This window comes from Onychostruthus taczanowskii, unplaced genomic scaffold, assembly GCF_017590055.1.
Source record: "Onychostruthus taczanowskii isolate IOZ18803 unplaced genomic scaffold, ASM1759005v1 scaffold3, whole genome shotgun sequence".
Classification (NCBI taxonomy): Eukaryota; Metazoa; Chordata; class Aves; order Passeriformes; family Passeridae; genus Onychostruthus; species Onychostruthus taczanowskii.
Window position 1 is genome coordinate 17920356 of NW_024500349.1, and position 21930 is coordinate 17942285.

Consider the following 21930-nt stretch of genomic DNA (forward strand, 5'->3'; position numbering starts at 1 on the left):
GTTAAAATTGATCAGATAATGCATTATTTGATTCAATTCAGTTAAAAGTCTCATAAATAGTCCTTGCATACTTCCTACCTTTTGATTAAAGTCACTGAGAACTACCTACATTGTGCAGGAACCAGCAAAGTAAAATTAAAATATTAAAAACTGTTTTGCCTGCCAAGCACAAAGAAGTGTTAAGCTGGCAGAGCTTGGAGCCTGCCAGAACCTCATGATTTCAGTGCTTGTGTTTGTCCAATAAAAATAATTCTGAACATTTTAGATCTCAACACAGCAACTCACAGCACAAAAATAGAATGCTTTGGGATATCAGTAGTTCAGGCAGATATACACTTTCACAGAAATCAGCTACATCCCACTGAGCTGGGACTGCTTCTGGAAAAAGTTCATGCTCATCTGAGTCCACCAATCCAGAACAGAGGCTGCTAAAGCACTGACCTCAGTAGCAAGATTTTCTTGTCTCAACCCACCAAAATGGAAAATATTGTAGATCTGGGGAAGCACTGATTCAAAGTATGAGCTGGCACGGGTGATTTAGAAAGAAAAGAGAATGGTCAGCCTTTTTTCATTCCTCAGAACTATAAATCTTAGAACAGGGCATGTTTATTGCTATACACATGTGTACACACACGTGTGAAATGCATCCAGAGGTGCTCATGTGTCCAAAGTCTTTCCAAGACAGCAAGATCTGTTCTTGAAGAGAGATTTATTGTTGTAATTGTTGTTGTTGCTTTTCTCTGTAGACAAAGATGTGCTTATCTTGGACCACATTTTTCTCTATGCACGTCTTTTCCAGGTAAGGTAATCAAAATAAGATCAAATGGATGAGAAGTTATAATCTGGCTGAAAAATCAGGTTTGACAAATCCAGCATTATGTCTATGAGCAGGAGAAAATACCTCAGACCTTTCCACCATAAGTAATTTCTCTGGAATAATTCTGCATCATGATCATGGTGAGACAGGTTTCTTCTGAGCTCCCTCTAGTGAACCCAGTGACCAGCTCCTGCTCCCCCGCACTGAGACACCCTCAGCCCAGGTCAGGATTTATAACAAATTGATATTTTCCTTTAGTGTAGACACTCCTTGCTTGTAGACATGGTTATTATTTTTCTCCTGAGTCACTGATGGAAGAAGATGAGGCTTTGGGATATTAGGGGCGGGATCCACTTATCACATCTCTATCTGTAGCCCATGAGAAGCTCAACATTTACTATAAACCAGTTGTCTGGGCTCCACCTATAGTCAGCACGAAGAGACATAAATACCTCCAGAAGGCCATTCATTGCTGTCTATCTCTTTTCACTGGCAACAGGAGACTCCAGATAGCCCTTTTAGATTAGATAACTAAGTGTCAAAAGGGATAAAATTAGGTGAGATTAATCTTTTGTGATTTGATTTCTCCATTATGAGACCCTTCTGTTGTTCTTGTTTAAACATGTTCTTCTTTTTAAAAAAATGTTCCTAGCTTCAGTCTAGAATGGTGACCACTTCCATTGAACAGAGCAGAAGCAGAGAAACATTCTGAGAATGATGAGCCCAGCACCATTCCAAAGCAGGCAGTAGGGTACCCACAAGTCTCTCCAATGGAAAATAACTCCTGGATGTAAATGCTGAACATTTGAGGTCACTGCAAGTTCAGACAACCTTTGAACCATTGACGTAGAAGCGTAAATTCCCCAAGAACTAAGCAAATAGTTGCTGGGGTGAGTTCATCCTTTCTTCTTCTGTGAGACATCCATAGGAAAACATTTTCTTCAATGTTTTTACACTGTCACAGATTTGGTTTCTACATGAAGAGATTATTCATTACAATGTGACTCTGAGAGGTGAAACAAACTGATTATTAAAGGCTGAAATGCGACATCACCCAAAGACACTGACTGAAACTGAGGTGCCATTGAGCCAGGGAGTGTGTAAATACCTTGGGGCCAGACTCATGTAGTTTTGATCCCATTGGATGATCCCAAATAGCCTCACAGAAGCCGATGGGATTGCTCAAGGAGTATGTTACTCAATGGGAATAGAACCAAATTTGGTTTACCCTGGGGATCTTGCAAGACCAAAGAATACGAATTAAATGCTTGGTCCTATTACAGACAGGAGTAAAGAAAACAAAACAAAACAATTTATTTCAAAGAGACATATTTGACCCAAAGTATAGGCAAAGAGAGTACACATCATCCATCTGCTTGATGCTACATGTTTGTCATTCTCAATGAAAGAAACAGAAATGTGCAAAATTTGTGGAGAAACATGCAATCAAAATGTCTACAATCACTATTATTGGCAACCATATAGATGGACACATATCTCCATTGTACAATTCTCCTTCAGTTTTCTGTCTAATTTGAAAATATGAATATCACAATCTGGTTAGGTCACATGACATGGTATTATTCTCTTTCTTGATGGCATAAACCTAGTGAGAAATGGTTTTGATCTCAATATTTTTCCATTGAAAAACTCCAGTTACATGAAAACAGTGGTTAAAATAATAAAAAAATCCCACTTATTAAGTGACAACACAAGGCCAGAGAGGAGGTTCTGGTCAAAAGAAAACATGTTTGTGTGTATGTGAGAAAGAGACAGTAAAAGTCTTAATACCCCAATGGCTAGGACATAATGAGGGATTATATATTAAAAAAAAAAAAAAAAAAAAAAAAAAAAGTGGCTACTGTCCCTATGGTGATGAATTATTTATTCAAATGATCAAGTTCTCATAGGAACAACTGGGAAAATTCACTCCCTGCAGGGTAGAGTGATTAGGACACATGCTGGAAACATGGGAAGCCCCACCCTCAGTCTCCATTCTCCAGCAAGCCAAGACCATCCTGCAGTCTTCTGCATCTCAGGTGCAAGTGAAGACTGCTGTCAAGTATATTTTTCTGCTGAATTTTTTTTTGTTGTTTGTATTTGTGGAAAATCTGCTGGCCCTTTATTTCATCCTGATGCTTAAAGGGATTCAAGTTCTTTTTACACTTAATGGTGGGAAAAATCCAGTCCAAGTCCTGCCGCTGAGGACTCACATCATTCAGGAATTTGAGTTCACATCTGTTCAGGGAGCCAGCAAAACTACTGAATTTTGGAAGAAAATCAGGAAACTTTTAGTATCATTCCTTTCAGAATAAAACAGCTCTAAGCTCATCTACATAATGACAATTCCTCATTTAAACCTTCACCAGGGCAGGTAGAAGCAGGGCCCAGGAGTGAGCAATAGGTCAAGGGGTGGGGAAAGGACAGAAGTGCACAGCTCCAGGAAATGCCTGGAAATGCTGGGACTCTGAATCTGATCACTGCCTGATTGCACCACTGCACACACCAAAAACCACCCTGGCTCCCAAAGAGGATGATGCAACTCTGTGTGAGAGCTACAATGGTACCCTCTAACCCTTCCCTAGGTTAAGATGTCAGGATTCTTAAAGGAAGTTTGCTGAGTATTATCATTCTAACTGCCTCTGTCACCTGTGAAATAGACTATTCAATGTGGAGATAGCCAGGTGTCAGGAAAAAACAGCTTTCCACATCCTATATGAAATCCCCTTCACTGAAAATCAACCAAATAATTATGGGTAAATATAAACGGAACACAAATAGCCCTTCTTCTATTTTAACCTTCCTGCATTTTGCAGCATTCACCCAATATTCTGAGGTCATTAAGAAGACAAAGGTGTGTGAACACCAGAAAGAAGCTGGGGACAAGCTGGGAGTGAGTTGCAGATTTGAACCCTGTGTGTATGTGTGCATCTACACACATTACACAGCTAAATGTCATAGGGTTTGGCAAGTTCATTTTTAACACATATAAAGAATTTCAGTCAATGGTGGCATAAAAATGATAACAGATTGCAGATTTTGATTCATAAACTGGGAAGTTAGTGGAAATATTAATCAGGAACACAGCAGGGGAACGCCTAGAAAGCTATTGTTTAATTAAAGATAGTCATAACTATAGAGAAATCATGTAAGGACATCAGAATTCTTGACTTTTGGATATAGCACCATACAAAAGCATAAACTCATGCACAAATGGCTGAAAGGCAGGTCACTCTGTTCATAAAGAACCAGTCTGTAGTTTAAGTGAATGTAAAATCAGGTCAGGATAGGAGGGGAAAACTCAAAAGCATTAGTGTATGGGTGATCATTGCTCACATTGTTATGCCAGTGACCTGAAAGAAAAAATGAACCAGGAGATTAAATTAGCCAGGTTGTACCTGCATGGAAAGACAGTCATTAATGAGGACTCCAAAGGTGGACTTCAACATGAGTTTAACGAGACAACACTGCAGATGATACAGACTAAATAATAGAAAATATACTAAGAACAAGGAAGAAGTATTAAAGAGGAGCAGAACTCTTTAACCCAGGTGAATTTTAGTGCTGAATTGCTCCAACAGCACCTGTTGGAGCAATCCCCTCTTAGACAAAGCAGGACTAGGTTGCTGTAGTGATGTCTCCACCAAACTTTACCAGAGTAAAGTTTAGGGACTGAATCCTACAGGAAATTGGACAATGCTGAAATAGAAAGTAAGAAAAGGGGAGGGAAAAAGAAATCTACTTAACTCCAAGACTGCAAATCAAAGGAGACAGGTTTCAGACAGAACAAATTATCTACAATAGTAAGGTTTGTAGAGACACAGACATAGTAGTGAACACTAAAGTGGATGACAAAGCCTCAAATCAAAGGGAAAGTTGTCGTATCTATTCTGCAAATCACTTCTGCACTTGAGTTACAGTAACACCCTTTCCCTGTTGTGTTTCTTTCAATAACAAGGTAGAGAGCTGTTTGGGATTTCACAATTAAACACTGCTCAAAAAACTGAGACCATGATTTCAGTAATGGTTTGTGCTTGCCATTATAATAGAAGTAATAATAATAATAGAAATAATAATAATAATAATAGTTATTTTAGTTTTGAAAGGATGCAAGAGAAAGAGAAGCAATCCAGGGCAGTCAGAGCAATACTTGGATTCAGGAAGTTTGTCTGCATCAACATGTTCAGAGAGGATTATTCACATTCATTATAAAGAAAAATACACCTATGGCACATGAGAGCCTGGTTCTGTGTCTTCTAAACTGGCAACATTCTTTTTGATATATTTAATGTAAGGTTTTGATGAGGAGAGAGAGTATTACAAAGGTCTAAGCATACTGGGGATGACAGGTTCTAAGAGAGTGTCTCCATTATTGATAGACCTTTCTTGAAGACAAAAAACTGAAGAAGACAAGGCTGACAGTGACTACTGAAGGCATCCTCACCTAGACTTCATTTTGCAGAGCAGTTGTAAACAGGAGCTATAACTCACAACACAGACAGGACAGATCCAGATGGGCCCTTTGGCTTCCTTCCATAACAAAATCTTTATTTTTCCTAAAGAAAATTGCAACTCCGTGCACATGCTTCTTACTTCAGAGCAAAACTTGGTTTACAAACTCAAGCAGTTTAAGGATTAAAAAGTATAGTCTATCTCAGCAAATGAACTTTATCAAAGTGCAGGGAAAATCAAGCCTTCAGGTAAACAGGAGCATTTGCCAAGTGGAAATCCCAGCTCTTTGTATATTTAGTAGTGAGTGAAGATAAGATTTCTTTTTTTGACAGCATGATGGATACAATCATAAAAGGAATCATGCTGCTGTAACAGAGTATACTTGAAGAGTGAATTTGAAGGCTGTGTTTTTATTCCCAAACACAACTTACCTTTCTTTTATTTAGAGTACATGAAAGCTAGTTTTTCTGGCATGTGAAAATGTTAAAGTTGTGTTGTTTTTTCTTTTTTTTTTCTTTACTTCCTGTACCCCAATATGAATATGTTATGTGTAATTGTAAAATTCAGACCTGCTTCCCAGTTCAATAATCACTGACTCATTTAAACATATTTATTTAAATTTTTTTTATAGATAGAAAGGTACAGTAAGCAAAGAAACACAAGGTCTTGGATGAACATGAGCTCATAAATTGTTCCATGTGATTCTGCTACTGTGGGTTAAAGGAGGGGGCAGCACCAAGAATGTGGTGAAACCAGCTGCTTTGAACCCTGATATTTCAGCATAAAAGCCACAAATCTTCCACAGATCAAAAATTAAATTAGTTTATTGGTCTCAGCCTGTTACATTTTGGATGCTTAGCCACATCACAAAATGAATCAGATCTGATGTGACTGGCAGTCTCTGCACTGAGAAAAATCTCGTAGCTGCTGGCCACTCATGACTGAAATCTAATGACCCAGCTCTGCTGGAAAGCTCATGCACAGAGAAATTCTGCTGTACTTCACTCAAGAGACAGAGCACCAAGATAACTATCTTATTTGTCTCAGCATTCACTTTGAAGGTGCTTGAAATCCTCACAAGAAGGACAAAACTAAGCACAGGTTCCAGAAGTGTGGTGGGCATTCATCTTAAGGGACACTGTAATAATTCCTGTGAGATTCTCTTTTCCCTCAAAAATGTGCTGAGGAAAGCCCAGGGCACAGTGCTTCATAACATTAAGCTCACAAATTGCACAAGTAACAGAGGCATATTCCAGCTCATCTCTTCCTTGGATCCAGGATGCACCAAGAGATTCCAGCAGAAAGGAGATCAAAGCGTGAAAACAGCTTACCCCACAACACATGTGCAGGGATAATCTCTTGTTCCATGATTGGCCTCGAAATGAGCTTGTGAAGACGAAATTATAATTGTAGCTGATGTCATCAGGCCAAGAGTCCAACTTACCTGCCTGGGAAAAGATTCCTGGGGTCACTGACAGCTGTGCCTGGCTGTCTGTCCACAGAGGGAAGGAGGCCACATCCGAGCCAAGCCATGTCCTTCCACACTACTTAGATCATGCAACAGACATTTATAATGTTGAACTTTCACATGTTTAACCTCTTATCAAAAGTAGGTACAGGACCCCAACATAAAATAAGGTAATAAAATCATTTAGGTTGGAAAATACCTTTAAGATCATCAAGTCCAAAGAAAGATCTGCACCTTCACAGCAAACGCAGTCCCAGCTGAGATCCTTCTCAGTCTGGTACTTGACAGTCTAAAAATAAAAAGAAAATGTTGTTATATAGAAAGGGTAAATGCTCATTCCCACTCTTCAGCAGAGAATGAGTAAGTAAAGTGTACCATTCTGAAAGAAAAAACAGACATTTTTTATCATATTACTTTTTCAAATGTCTTAAGTTGAAGTTCCCTGGATTTCTCAGCAAGGAAGAATCAAAGAATGTTCGAAGAAGAAAAAAAAAAAAAAAAGCTGGACAAGCTGGATTGTAGATTTTCATTCATAAATCCATGAGAAATCATCCACAATGGTCCTCATTGCAAAGGTTGTTGCCTGCACACCTCTGTTTCCCCAGGAACAATAGTGAAGGAGAGAAACCCAGTTATGATCAGATCTGAGAGTACTGGTGGCATCTCCAGCACTGGAAGAAGATGGCTTCTAGTTGACACCTAGGTGCAAATTTTCTTGCCTAAAATGTGATGGATTGGAAGATTTCAGTCATTACAATAACAACTGGAGAGAGGAAGGATTGAAAATGTACTTCTTCATTTAATCCAGAATGAAAAAATTCCCATCACAATAATTTTTAATCATGTTTTTTTTAAAAAAAAATTCAGAGAAAAGTTGTTAGGTTTCTATGTCAAGACAAAAAATGTAGATATTGATCAAAAATGTCAATGGTTTTGTTTCTAAGAAACATATCTTTATAGTTTATGCCTGCATTTTAGAAGAATTATCTATTTGTTCTGGGAATTCTATCAAATTTGAAAATAAATTAAGTTCTTTGGAGAGGAGATATTTATGATTTCTCATAAATTATATTAGACTTCCACAACTCTCTTGAGGCATGCTTTGGGCTGCACACGTATAGAAAACCTGGTCTAATAGAGTCCTACTCAAACAGGTTTGTTCAGAGAGGTGCCCACTCCTTCTGTATATATTCCCACAAAGTGGTCTGCTCACAGTGAAATGAGTGGTTTGAAGAAAACACTGGATTTTCTTTCCAGTCTGGAGAGAAACAGGTTCCCTGATATTTTGTTTTCATCTCCCTTGCTCTCAGCCTGTCAAACGTTTTTGTTTTGTAGAAAATAATGAATAACTTATATCTTAAATACTGTAGCAGAGATCTCACAAACTATGCAGTGTTTTAAGAAGGCCTCTCCAAAGCCATGGGGATGTTTTACAGAAATAGACAGTACAGATGCTTTGTCAAGACAAGATCTGCCTTCTTTGAGCTTGTCAATGCATTGCACTGACAAAATCAGAGGCAAATATTTGAAATCATATAGTCTGTGAATATGCCAGATGAGGATATTACTCCTATAATTATTGACAGTATATGAAACAAACATGACTTTTATGGAGTCATTCCAGTGCATTCTGCCAATACAGATCAGGAACAGTGTTTGCAATAATTTCTTTTGAAAAACATGGGTCTATAACCCTCAACAGGAAGTTGCATGCCTTCCTTGGAGAAGAAAAAGATTGTACAGAAACTCCAAGAGTCTGAGGAGGATACTTCAAGCCTCCTCTAAGAGGACTGCGTGGTCAACAGTTACCTGTGAGGTACCTGCTGCTGGGGAATCTGCAAAGGGCAGAAAAGGGGAGTAGCAGTTCCCTCTTGATGAAGCACAGCAGATGATGTACAGTAGCCAGTGCCTCTAACTTGCTTCAAAATCTGCATTTTTAATAGTGAAGCTATGAATAAGTGTAAATATGCTGTGATCCTGATCACATCATAGGTAAAGACGAACTTGATCCTGATCTGGGCTCAGGAACCGAAGTTAGATAAACTTCTTGGGATCTGTCCCATGTGTTAAGCAGAATCAAAGAGGTTTTTAAACAGCAAATTTGAGGGTTCCAACATTTTTAAACTTTAGGGGGAAAAAAGATCAAACAAAAAAACCTCTATCCTAAAGTCAGAGTGTGAGAGTGATTTAATGCATTAAAAGAACTAGGATTAGAAGTAGCGACACAGGGCCTTTCAGCATCCCAGCCAGCTGGACTCAGCTTTGCAGGTCTCAGTTTGTGTGGATCACAATAGGACTACATAGGTATAAACAAAGGCAGAATTTAATTATAAGTGCACATTTTTTATTGCACAATGGTCTTTCAAAAATGCCTGTGTGAAGTAGAACCATGAGGCTGAGTTTGATCAAGGTTCTTTGCTAAACAGGATGAGTGCAGTGTAACACACAGAATACGCTGACATCCTATGGGCCTGACATTTACTAAAGTAATAAATTAAAGTAATTATGTTAATGTATAATGAATGCATTTAACAGGAAATAAAAACTGCACAGTGCAAGAACAAAAAAACCCTTGTTTTTCTAAGGGGCTGTCATGTACAGAACATTAAGATCTTAGAAGAGGTTTTTTGAGGCTGATAATCTAAGCATAGATTGAAATAATCCTTATTTCTAGGGAAAATAATAGTGAGCTTTAAGACATCAGGTTAGGAAATGTGAATACAAATTAAAGATATCCATTATCTACATTGTATTTGTGACTTGAAAAATGAAAGGTGTGGAGTTGTTTTGCTTCTTTCCTCAGTAGGACTTGCCATTCACAGCCTGATTCTTGATTCACCAAACAACTTGGGCAACATTATGCTACCTGAGCGACAATTTCAAAATCCACTTATGGATTCAAGGAAGCACTGGGGTGGCAAGGCTGAATTAGTCACCACACTGCATCTCACCTACCACAACGAGCCACTCAGGCTCTCCCAGCTTCCTGCACCTACAAGCAACACGAGCTTGCCTAGACTGATCCACAGCATCCAGCTGGGCTGGTGGATGAGAGGCTGGACATGACCCAGCACTGAGCCCTCACGGCCCAGAAAGCCAATTGTGTTCTGGGCAGCATCAAATTTATTAGGTTGGATGTTAGAAAAAGGTTCTTCACCCAGAGGGTGGCTGGGCACTGGAACAGGCTCTCCAGGGCAGCGGTCACAGCACTGGCGAGCCTGGCAGAGTCCAGTAAGAATTTAGACTGTTCTCTTAGACACAGTGAAGGGCCAGAGACTGGATTTTGATGATCCCTGTAGTTCTCTTTGAACTCAGAACATTCTGTGATTCCATGATTCTATGGAAAAGAAGGGTGCCCAGCTGGCTGAGGAAGGTTGAGGGAGGTGATTCTGCCCCTCTGTTCTGCCCTCATGAGAGCCTACCTGCAGAGCTGTGTCCAGCTCTGGGGTCCCCAACATGAGGAAGACATGAATTTGCTGAAGCAAGTCCAGAGGAAGCCACAAAGATGCTCAGGAGAGCCCACCTGCAGTGCTGTGTCCAGCTCTGGGGTCCCCAACATGAGGAAGACATGAATTTGCTGAAGCAAGTCCAGAGGAGGCCACAAAGATGCTCAGAAGGCTGGAACATTTCTCCCATTAAGACAGAGTGAGAGAGTTGAGGTTATCCAGCCTGGAGACTTGAAGGCTCCAGAGTCACCTTATAGCACCTTCCATTATCTCAAGGGACCACATGAGAGCTGGAGAAGGACTTTTGACAGGGGCATGGAGGGATAGGGCAAGAGGGAGTGGCTTCAAACTGAGAGAAGGGAGGTTTAGATCCCAGGAGGAAATTCTTTCCTGTGAGCATTCTGAGGCACTGACACAAGTTACCCTGAGAGGTTGCAGGTGCCCCATCTCTGGCAGTGTCCAAGGCCAGGCTGGACAGGGCTTTGAGCAACCTGGGATAGTGGAAGGTGTCATTGCCCAGAACCATTCTGTGATTCTGTGATAATCCTATCTTGTACATTTGCCACAAGTGAGGACGCGCTCTGACAGTGACCTGTGAGGCTGTCACAATTCAGTTCTGTTCCAGAGATTGCAGATGCACAACTCATTTCTTAAGAAGGATCATTGTGCTGCCAAATCACCAGGAGTCCTTAAAACCTTTCCCCCTTGGCTCCAGCCAAGTTCAGAGAATACAGCTGGCGGAACCTCAAAATGGTTATTTACACAAAAAGGTGTTTAAAGGGAGAGTTTCCTCCTGGCTCCAAATAATTAATGAAACTTTCTTTCAAAATTACTAAAGCTCACACATCATTTAAAACTGTCTACTCAGCACAGATACTCCAATTATGTAAGTATCTAGTCCTGTTTGGATCACTCTGGGTATAATTGCCACAGCAATATCTAGAGATGAGTTTGGCCAGAAAGCTTTAAAATGTGTGGATGACACCTTCAGCTAAGGCAAGAGAGGCATTTCCCCCACTGCATCCTATCAGCTGAGCAGCTGAGGGCTTTATAAAAGTTTCATTTTGCTACATCAGATTGGAAATCATAATATGCCTCATTCTGTAAATTGTTCCACTTACTTCAATGGGTCTTCATACAGATAAGGTGAAGTACAAACAGTACAAATAAAAGAGTAGGCTCTTTGAAGAAGAGATGTTCTTATATTTGTTTGGGTAAAGCCGAGTGAGGTGGTTCTCTCTTCCTTCTAAGCTTTGCTGCAATAAACAGAAATGAATAAAAATAGCAATATCAAGCTGCACCAATGTCTGCAGCTTGTTTAGCTTGCCCTGGGATTCAACTGGATACTAATGCACAAAAATACTGATTAAAGCTGAGCAGTTTTGCCCCAAATTGAATCCATTTTAACAGCATAAAGGAAAGGGAAGTATTATCCTGCTCTTTGCTCAGCATATTTAGATATAATGACATAATATGCACACATTCCAAAAAATTGCCTGTCTTCAGGTAGTGCATTTTGGAGTGATTTCAAATTCCCTTAGGTTATATCAGCAAAATGCTTTCCCTTGCCTCAAAAATCACTAAGCTCTCAGTGCCCAATTGTCTGTGTCACCTTGTTTACTTGGTGGGTGATTTTCTAGCCTACAGTCTGTGCCTTATTTTGTCAGGCTGCCCTTATGCTACTTTGTGACGATTTTCAAGTCTCCATGCATAAATTATGATTTATTTTGCTTTCCAAAAGAAAGGCTGAGTGAAGTAATAGAGTGTGGGGTTTTTTGGTTGTGTTTTTTTTATGATGAATATTTCAAGAGTGTGCTTTTTCCTTCTGAAGAAAAACTCTGCACCTCCAGCAAGTACTTTTTTTTCTGTACAGAAAAATAAACACAGAGAACAGCTGAAATAAAAACAGCATCTCTTGTTTGAACCTTGAGAGATGCAGAGATCTCACAACTCCAGCAGTGGGGTGAGAGATGCATCATACTCCTCCTTGGTTATCAATGTTAATTTGTATTTAGCATGGTTCACTGTGTGCTATGGTATTGTCACTACATTGTTACTCCATGCCCGCAAAGAAGACGTGCAGAAAACAGGATTATATTAATAAAATAAGCATCAACAACAACAATGCCTGATTCTGAGCGCTAATGAAGCCTATTGCTCTTCAAAACTTACTTAGATGTTTTTACAACAGCAAGAAGCAAAAGATAAGGCCATAATTGAACTGTTGCCCAAAGGCAATTACTGATTGGAATTGATTCATTCTACAAACAAATTTGACCAATAGATTATTTGTCACGTTACAGCAGATTTGGGCAATACTGCTGCAGTTGTGAGGGAGACACAAACATCTAGCATGAATAGTTAACACAGTTTGTTACCCTATAGAGCTGCTTGTTGAATTACCCAAAGAAATCCCACCAGGGAACTGAGCAGGGCACACCACTTTGATGCTATAAACCATAGTGTTACCTCCCTGCTTTTATGTATGAGTCTGAGGAATTGTTAACAGCAACACAAGCAGTTTGCTCTGAGCAACACAAATGTGATGGACTTAACATCAAAGTGATGCAAAATCCACCAAAAACAACAGAAAGGCTCCTATTGAATCCAGAGGACTTTGAATCAAGGCCTACCAGGGTCAAGTCTGCTGTTCTAATGGGTTTTCTAAGGGGATCCTGTGGGAAATTGGAAAAGGGATTCCAGTCTCTTGAATCCAAGGATTACTGCTGCTTCGAGCTACTGCTTCTGCAAAATCATTGGTTCAGCTTCTTTCCCCTTCCAGCCCATGACAAAACAGCACAGGAGCTCTGATCTTCATGGTTGCACAAAGAGCTCTTTGCACTCCAGAAACTTCCCTCCTTCCCTTCCTCTTTTCCCCCCTCCCTCTGTCCCTCCCGTCCTCTGTTCCTCCAGTAAAGATGCTCCAAAATCCATCTGAGGTAAAAACAATCCTTTCTGCTACTCAGGAGGAGGTTGCATGAAAAAGGTGCTTGCTGTCATAGTGGGACTGAGGTGCTGATGTTCCTGCAGTTACCCAAGTCCTTCCACTCTTGAAGGTTAAGCTGCTGAATTGGGCACTGCTAAATTATTTCTCAGGCCAATATGGAAGCTCAGAATGATGTGCAGTGTGACAGACTGCTCCTAGTTCTGGCTTCACATTTGATTCAGAGCTGTGTCAGTGACTTAGGGTTTCTACAAAAAAATCAAGGTTTTGGTTTCGTCATTGGAAGCCCCACATGGTTTGAGACAAGAGAGCTGAAGTCTTCCTGAGCTGTCACACAATCCAGTTGCAGATGTGATCAGTGAAAGATGTTCTGAGGTTTTCTGATGTTAATTTAAGTAACTTTATGAGTTGACTGTGCGGAGGATTGGGCCCTTCTCTGCTCATAAGGACATATCAGCTGATGGAGCATCCCACATGCCATTTCCTCAGCTCTCATATCTGCATCTTCCCTTGGAAAGGACAGGGTTTTGTTAAGCTTTCAGGAACATTTCAAAGCTCTTTTTTCCGCTATCAAGGTGTTTTAGAGGGAAAGGGCATAAATGAGCAATGTGATAGATACAGGGAGTTCTTATTTTGGTTGGGCAACAGATGAGGCATGTGGGTAATTTATTGCACTATAATTGTGTTATGTGATATCGATGCTGCAGTATTAATGACTGCAAAGTGCCCAGATTGATTCAGATGGCCATTTACTGTCATTATTACAAATCTAAATAAATAAATAAGAGCAGTTGAACTGATGTAGCTAAGAAATGTTTCAAAGTCACCCGGTGACATACATGTAGGCTCTTGTGAACAGAGAGTGACTCAAACAATATCGGGGACACTTTTTATTGGGGTCAGAAGAAATAGAACAATTAAGTCATTTTCAGTCATATACAATATATTAGGAACTGTTTTAACAAGCACATTGCTAAACTGACTGGCATGAACAAAGCGTTTTAAAAAGCTGGGGTGTAAATATGCCAGGGAAAAAGAAAGAAAACATGTAAACTATGCTCAAAAATAGTCTGCAAATGTAAGGAAACAAGAAAAACTAAGACAATCATGCACATACCTCTCCTGCTACCATGGCCCAGTGAATACAGTGGTTACCATGGCTGGATCTGGCTATGAGGTGGACTTTAGAGGGCAAGCTTTGTTTCTGATCTCTGCCCAAACAGAGAGCCTTGATCCAGTCTGTTGGTTTGTGTACTTTGAACGAGCCAGTTTCACACTGCAAGAGCCAGCAAGTTAAGTTTGAATTTATCTCATGCCTTCAGGTTTCTCTTAGCATCCCCTGTCTGGCTGTCGTATCACACAAAGGGGGAGGTGTACTATCACTCAATATTCCAAAATATGACTCTGCACATTTTCCCTAAAACACAACTGTGCAAGTGAGACAGCCAAGAATTACTTCCGTTTCCCAATGCTTTTTATGTATCCATGGTTATTGCTTTATTTTCTGAAAAGAAAACAGTACATTAAAATGTAGATCTTGCTAAAAGGTAATAATTTCATTAACCATTTGTGGGGAGTTTTAATATATGTTAAATATAGGGTCTTTATTTACACTAAACATTTTATTAACTTCCAAAGTCATTGATACTGAAAAAGATGAGAGCAAGTCTCTTGGAACAAACAGCTTCTTCATACTGAGGTACATTTGTGAGTAGGTGAGACCCAAAGACAGCCAAGTAAGAACCTGCTGGTATTGATCTGCATGGAGAAAAATATCTATTTTGGCTCTTCATACACCCACAGCCTCTAACGATCATTGACTCTGCTGCCCAGATAAATTCCTTAGATAAACAACCAAAACCCAAATTAACATACGAACCATTAATAATCCAGTCAACAATTTTTATAGCAATGACAACAAGAGAAAGATATGATTTCTTTTGAAGGTTTATTCTTAGCAATGCTTATGTGATGCAAACTTTGAATCTAAGTCACCTGCCAATGACCAGGAAAGCAAGTCAACTTTACATGACTAAACATTAAATATTCTTGTACTCATGGCTGCTGCTTAAGCAGCTTCATCCCACTATGTGATCATTTTATGGGTTATCAGAAGCTAAGAAAATATGTGTTGTGGCCATTTCTCACCTCACAATTCAATGCATAGAACACCAAGAAAATATTTTTTTGTATATTTGGCTATAAAGCTGTTATAAAAAAATTTGAAAAATAAAGCTCCAAAATTTGCCTATTTGGTATGTTGCTGTTTTTTTTCTTTGCTTTTTTTTATTTTTTATTTTTTATTTTTAACTTAACACTTGTTTTCAAATTTCAACTGCAGAAAACCTGTGTAAGCTGTGAGGAAGGTGCTCAGAGGTTACTCCCAACATCGAGCTCCCCTAGTGGCTGCTTCCCTCCCACCGTCCCCGTGGACAGAAACACCTCGGTTGGGATTTTCCCCATTCATGACCAGAAGGAAGTAGCTACAAAAGGGATGCGGATTACAATCCAAGAAGGAACAAAACCAATATACTCACTCCCACCTGGGACTTTTGGAATGAGAAACTGTTGGGTTATTCAAGGAGAAATGAAAAGACCTAAAAGAGAAATGTAAGGGTTTCTCTATAAACCTATAATCAGATAATACATATTGCCCTGATGAAGATATAAGGAAACCTGTGGGAAATTCTGCTTTAAAGTTTGGTTCAACAGCAAATACACAACAAAACCTAGATAACAATGTCTTATGAATCATTCTGCCTACAAAAATTTTTGCATGTATGATGAAAGGCTCTATTGACCATATCCAAGACAATGATTAGCATTAATCCACTAGCAAATGGATATAAAAACTGCAAAATCAATGCACGGTTATTCTGGAAAGCAAATATTTTCTATTTCTCCATACACACAAAATGTTCTTTTTCTTATAGCAGAAATGCTCACAGACTAATGCCAGACTAAGGGCGTAGCAAAGCAATACCAGGTTTCATCTGCATGGCTCCCTGAATTTTGCTGTCAAACCAAAATGTGTGGAAAACTACGAGCTTAATTTTTCTTGTTGGTGCCAGAGTTTTGGGGTTTTTTGAAGAAAATGCCAAAGAACAAGACTTGTTCTGCTTGTCATTATATAGTTGCCAAATGGGCAGTAATTCTGCACTGAAATTTCCAAGTTGATTTTCAAGATAGGTATTGCAATACCACGAGAATGGGCAACAGGGATGTGAACTAATTCCTTTAATGAAAATGGGTTAACACTGCCATGAAGGATGGTGGGGTATATAAAACAATCAAACAAAACTTCAGGTGAAAATCCTGCCTGAGTGTCCTTCTATTTGCATCAGTTTTACTCTAGTATAACTTTTGTTTTCGCTGAAGTTATTCACGATCTGCTTCTTTGGCAATGATTGCTGTGATCCCAAATTTCGTGGGAAGTGCCACAGGTGCAAAGAGGCTACAAGAATGAAGGTTTCATGCTCTAAAAATGGAAAATTTATTTAAAAAATTATACATTAAGCATGAGGACAAATGTTGGCTATTAAGGATGATAAATAGCTAAGATCCAGTTAAAAGTCACGCTGCATTTACATGTGTGGTTTTCTGTATTCTGAGATTCAGCCAAAATATATCAGTGCAAGGAAAATCTGGAAACTTCAAACAGCCAATGAGCAACCTCTCTTGTGCAGTCTGAACCCTTCCTTAGCTTTATGCAGAGCCCACACCCATCAGCAAATCTAGATTTCATTAAAAAAGAAGACAAATAGTGTCTCATTCTCAAAGAGCTTGTCTGGGGATTGGGTGCATCCATCAGTGCCCCTCTGCAGGCCAGGCTGGATGGGGATGGCCCAGGACAGTGCTGGCAATGGCCCCATCCATGCCACCACAGCGGGAGCTTCCATGGGTTTGGCTGAGCCCCTGGAAGAGCCTGTGCGTCAGCGAGGAGTGTGGGACCACGGGGCTGTGCTGGCTGCTTGCACTGGCACTCAGTGCCGTCCGTCGTGGATGCTCCACCACGGTGGGACTGTGGTGTGGATGAAGGTCTGGATGAGCCAGAGATGCCAGCAGGGCTTTGGGGGCTGCTGAGGAGCCTGGTGGCAGCTTTACAATGGACATGGCGCTGTGGGCAGGGCAGGGAGCGGAGCAATTCCACTTAGGGGCCTCCCCAGCACCCTCACGCTGGGCAGCCCTGCGGGACCCCGGGCCCATGGGGACCGCAGGGGCTAAGTGCTCTGGACCCTCCAAAGAAGGCTTCTGTGCCGGCCGGGGGCTGCTGCAGCTTTGGGGTGCTTGCTGTGGCGGAGGTGTGGGGCGGGCAGGGCTCGGCTCGGGGCTCCCCGGCAGCCCGGGGCCGGGGCTGGGCCGGCGGGCCGCGGGCAGGGCCGGGACCCCCGCCCCCCGCGCTGCTGGGAGTGCGGAGCGGGGACTTGGGGGCTGTTGTTTTCCCAGAAGCTGTGGCATTTAAATAATAATTAAAAAGAAAGAAGAAAAGCTCCTGGCGGGGAGGAGAGGCAGGGCGCATCCCGGAGGCTCGGCGGGGCGGGCGGGAGCGCCGGCCCGGTTCCCCCGGCTTCTCCCGGTGTCCCCCTCACACCCCCGGCTCCCCCCGCCCGGCTCCCGGCGGGGCCGCCGCCAGCTCCAGCCTGCGCTGAAGCTGAGCAGAGCCTCCCCGCTCCCCCAGCTCTGCTTTCTTTCACATCTAATTTGATAGGAGGGGGATTTCGAGCTTCCCACAGTTACAACTTTTCTTGATTTCTCCCTTCCACCCCCCCCGCGCATTTATTACTTGCATTTAATTAATTCCTTCTTTGCGTTTCCTTCCCTGTTAATCTTTGGGTGACTGCTTTGTACATATGGCAATCTGATAATGAGGGAGTTTGTCCTTATTCTCTAGACTTCTTCACTGCGATGTCCACCCATCTAGTGCCTGGGATATCGATCTTCTTTCCATGGGGAGGGGAACAAGGTAAGAGGGGTGATAAAAGTTTTGCAGTATTCCACACCATTAAGAATAGCTTTTATTCCTTGGCGCTGTTTAATCAACTGTTATATCAAGTCATGCTGTTTAGGCAACCACATCAAAAGAACATACCCTCTTTTGTATAAATTATATATTCCTTGTATCTGTCTTCTCGCATGCACGCAGACAGGGAGATAAAACTTAAGTTTGTTTTTTAATAGCATGAAGCAGGTATTTAGCTGTTATACAACTTGTTTCTGCAACTAAGTTGGTTGATAACAACCTAGGAGCCAAGCTGCTGACTTTCAAACTTTTTACCCATTTCCAAGTTAAAACTCCTAAATTTAAAGGTCGGAAAGAGAAATCGATGACTCACTGGAACTCCACAAAGAAACATAAATAGCAGAAGAAAAGCATGGGCTAAAAAAGATGAAAGAGCACCAGTTAGAGTCGGCATGAGACCACTTCGGACCACTTCTTTCGCCTCTTTTCTAAAGTTTACCTGAAAAGACCACTTTGTCCCTTTAAATGTCCTTGCTGACCTGCTTGTTGCAGTTTACTGATATACAACTTTTTTACCACTTAAAAACTAATTTTAAAATCCATTTTCAAGGTTTAAGTTGATAACTACTCACCTCAATGTCACAGACCGGAAAACTCCCATATAATTGTTCACCCCAAAGAGCTCTTTTTATTTCTTTTTTTTCCTTTTTCTGTCTCTTTTTCTTTTTTAAACACCACAACTTAAATAAAGTTTCTAAATTTTTTGGATGTGTTTTGTTTTTCTGAGAAAGTGGACTTTGAATTACTTTAGCACACTGTCCTGGAATATTTAAGAACTCCTAAAAAACTCCTGAAACTTTCTAGACCCTAGGACAAATTGTATTTTCTTAGGAGCAATAGCAAATGAGCACTTTGCAGGCAGAGAAGTGTTTGTTCATATGGAACTCTACATTTCTGTCTAACCTGCTCTATCAGCCTCATCTCTGCAATTTTGCTCGTCTCTCAACACCTTTGTCTGATTAGTAGCTTTTGGAGATCGGGATAAAGACATCACTTGCCACGCTGCATGAGATAACAATTAATTTAACATTAAACTTATCCCCTTTCCATTCACTTTGCTTGGATCGATCTCTGTTAATTGTGTTTGCGGATGCTTTCAACACTATGCTTTTCTTAAAAACTTAATGACACCCCGCAAGGAGGTGTAAGAGTCTAAAACGCTCCTCTCCGACTTTGACCAAAGAAACAAAGAATATAGCCCCAGCGTGCTCAGGAGACCATCTATTTTTAATCAGTTGACTATTCGTGCACTTCCGAAGATACAACGTTATTTTAAACTGGGTGATAGTCTTGATTTTATTAAAAAAAAAAAAAAAAAAAAGTGCCACATTGCAGTTGTGTGATACACAAGTCAGACACACTAACTTCATCTAACTGCCGCTTCGCATCAGACCTGTTTCTGCTATTAAAGTGGTCATTTATCAGCTAAAAGGCGAGTGTGTTTAAAAATGTATGTCTTTGGGAGGGAGAGCAATCTCCCTTTTCAGGGGCAAGAAACCTGTTACAAAGCCATTTAGGTGGGTGCGCTCCGAAATTATTCCCCCCCGGGGCGTTAATATTACCAAGTATGTTCCTATTTGCACGGCTCCCCGATAATTCGGCATTTTATTTAACCACAACTGCCCTTAGAAACTTGATTTGCACTGAAGCAGCCTGCTAATCTTAATTTTTTCCCCTCTTTCAGAGAGGCATCTGTTCCTCTTGCTGACAAATGTACCATTCTGCCAAGAAAGTTTTTGGAGGTTATCCCAAGAAAGCGCGATCTCCACCCCTCTCAGCTCCAAGCCCTTCAGGTAAAAGGAAAAAAAAATCTTTCAAGAATTTGTTGCCTTTTTGAGGGTTAAAACATCAGAAGACAAGCTTGTCTCGCCTTGGCCAATCAGCTCTCGGCCCTGGCAGCTATAATATAGAACTAAAGGCAGACTCCTCTCACAAGCGTCTTGCTTTGCTACCATTAAAATCAGACCCTTTTTTTGTCTCTCGATTGCTGTCTCCCGACCAAACTCCGATGTGTTCCGTTATCAGCGACCTAAAGCCTGCCATTCCAGCACCTGTCTTGCTAGGGATCGGTGGATAGTATACGATTCAGAAAGCAGACAAGGACATAGGAGGAGAGAGAGCTCTAGAGAGACAGCCAGGGATAGGCACAGAGAGCTTTGAAGTAATTGGATTCAATGGACGAAATGCTGCTGTTGACAAGAATTCTCTTGGTGGGCTTCATCTGCGCTCTTTTAGTCTCCTCTGGGCTGACTTGTGGACCAGGCAGGGGCATTGGAAAAAGGAGACACCCCAAAAAGCTGACCCCTTTAGCCTATAAGCAGTTTATTCCCAATGTGGCAGAGAAGACCCTAGGGGCCAGTGGAAGATATGAAGGGAAGATCACAAGAAACTCCGAGAGATTTAAAGAACTAACCCCAAATTACAACCCTGACATTATTTTTAAGGATGAAGAGAACACGGGAGCTGACAGACTGATGACTCAGGTAGAGCCACAGAGATACCTGTATTTGTGTTTGTTAACCTCTCTGAGCAATCCTAAAGGACGCATCTGTCTTAGTATTTTTGAAAGCCCCCCCCTTTCCCTCTCCCTCTCCTTCCCCCGCCCCTCCAAACTCGACTAGTTTCCCCATTGAATGTAAATACCATCTATCCGGCCAAGTTAGCAGGGGCTGGAGCTGGAGCTGTTTAGATATTTGGTGGGGGAATCTGTGTGATACTTACAGTCATTACCGTGCCATGGCGTTCCCTGTAACTTGGTTAGAGATTGCTGTTTGCATTTGTCCCCAAGGATGCACTTTGATCAAACGAATTGCATACAGCTCAGAGGACCCCAAGTGTATAGTGACCGCCAGGCCACCCACTCATTATTACAAACGTAGTCCGCGGTTGCTGCGCCTGCTGACTTGATTTTTTCTCTATATATTTTATTTAATTTATCTTTTTTTTTGTTTTAATTTCATTTTAACCTTCATTATTATTATTGTTCTCCTCGCGAGCATATTCTAAATTTAGTAGGCATGCAGTCGTGCACTCACAAAAGGCAGCTGAAGCCGGATCGACCATTCCTCATCTGATTCCGTATTATATAGCTCGTATTGCAATACCATCATTTGCAATTGTGCCCATCAGAGCGTAAATATATTGATATTTCTTTAAGGATGCTCGCCGCCAATGCTTTGGTACTTCCATAGGGGAGGGACTTGCAACTTATCGGCATTGCATCACCTTCTGTTTTAAAAAATCTGATGGCACAAGGTTTACAACTGGGTAAATATTGGATTTCGGGTGGAATCGGATTGCGGAACTATTTTATGAAAAAAAAGAAAGAAAGAAAGGAAAAGATAAAGGTGAGAGAAAGAGAGAGAGAGAGAGAGAACCGCTCCGAGAGTCACCTCGTAATTATAATTCATGCTCAACAGAGAGCTCGGTGAAGTCAATTGCTCTGCCAATCCCGGAGTTTCAGAAACTACATGCAATCTAGACACTGGAAATGGGTTTCCTCCAAATATAGGTCAACAGCGCTTTTTTAATATTAATACATTTAAGCCCCACCTTCAGTGCTAGAGCAGGACTCGCCTGGAAGGACTAGGCGGGGAGTGGACGCGGCGAAGGGGGGGTGGGGGGTGGAATTTCCCAAACTCTCCCCGTTCCTCGGCCTGATTTTCCGCACGTTGCCGGGTCTCCCGGGGCGGGGGACCGGCGGCTGCCACCATCTCCTCCCGACCACCTTAAATCGCACCGCACCTCGGAGCGCGGCGGCGCCTCCGCCCGCCGCCGCCGCCC

At 41.3% G+C, this 21930-nt stretch overlaps 2 protein-coding genes across 3 annotated transcripts in view; one reads left to right on the plus strand and one right to left on the minus strand.

Moving 5' to 3' along the window:
• Positions 1-20106: 20106 nt before the first annotated feature.
• SHH (sonic hedgehog signaling molecule) overlaps positions 20107-21930 on the plus strand; it is a 9717-nt gene continuing 7893 nt past the window's right edge. Inside the window, exon 1 of one of the 2 annotated variants that reach the window (XM_041408702.1) lies at positions 20107-20630. In XM_041408702.1, the coding sequence (XP_041264636.1) occupies positions 20322-20630 (309 nt within the window). In that variant the 5' untranslated portion in view covers positions 20107-20321. The remainder of the gene's footprint in view (positions 20631-21930) is intronic. The other variant, XM_041408703.1, reaches the window with a different exon arrangement.
• LOC121338101 overlaps positions 21645-21930 on the minus strand; it is a 538-nt gene continuing 252 nt past the window's right edge. The window contains exon 1 of the mRNA XM_041408704.1: positions 21645-21930. This exon is cut by the window's right edge and continues 252 nt beyond it. Within this exon, the coding sequence (XP_041264638.1) occupies positions 21689-21930 (242 nt within the window). The 3' untranslated portion in view covers positions 21645-21688.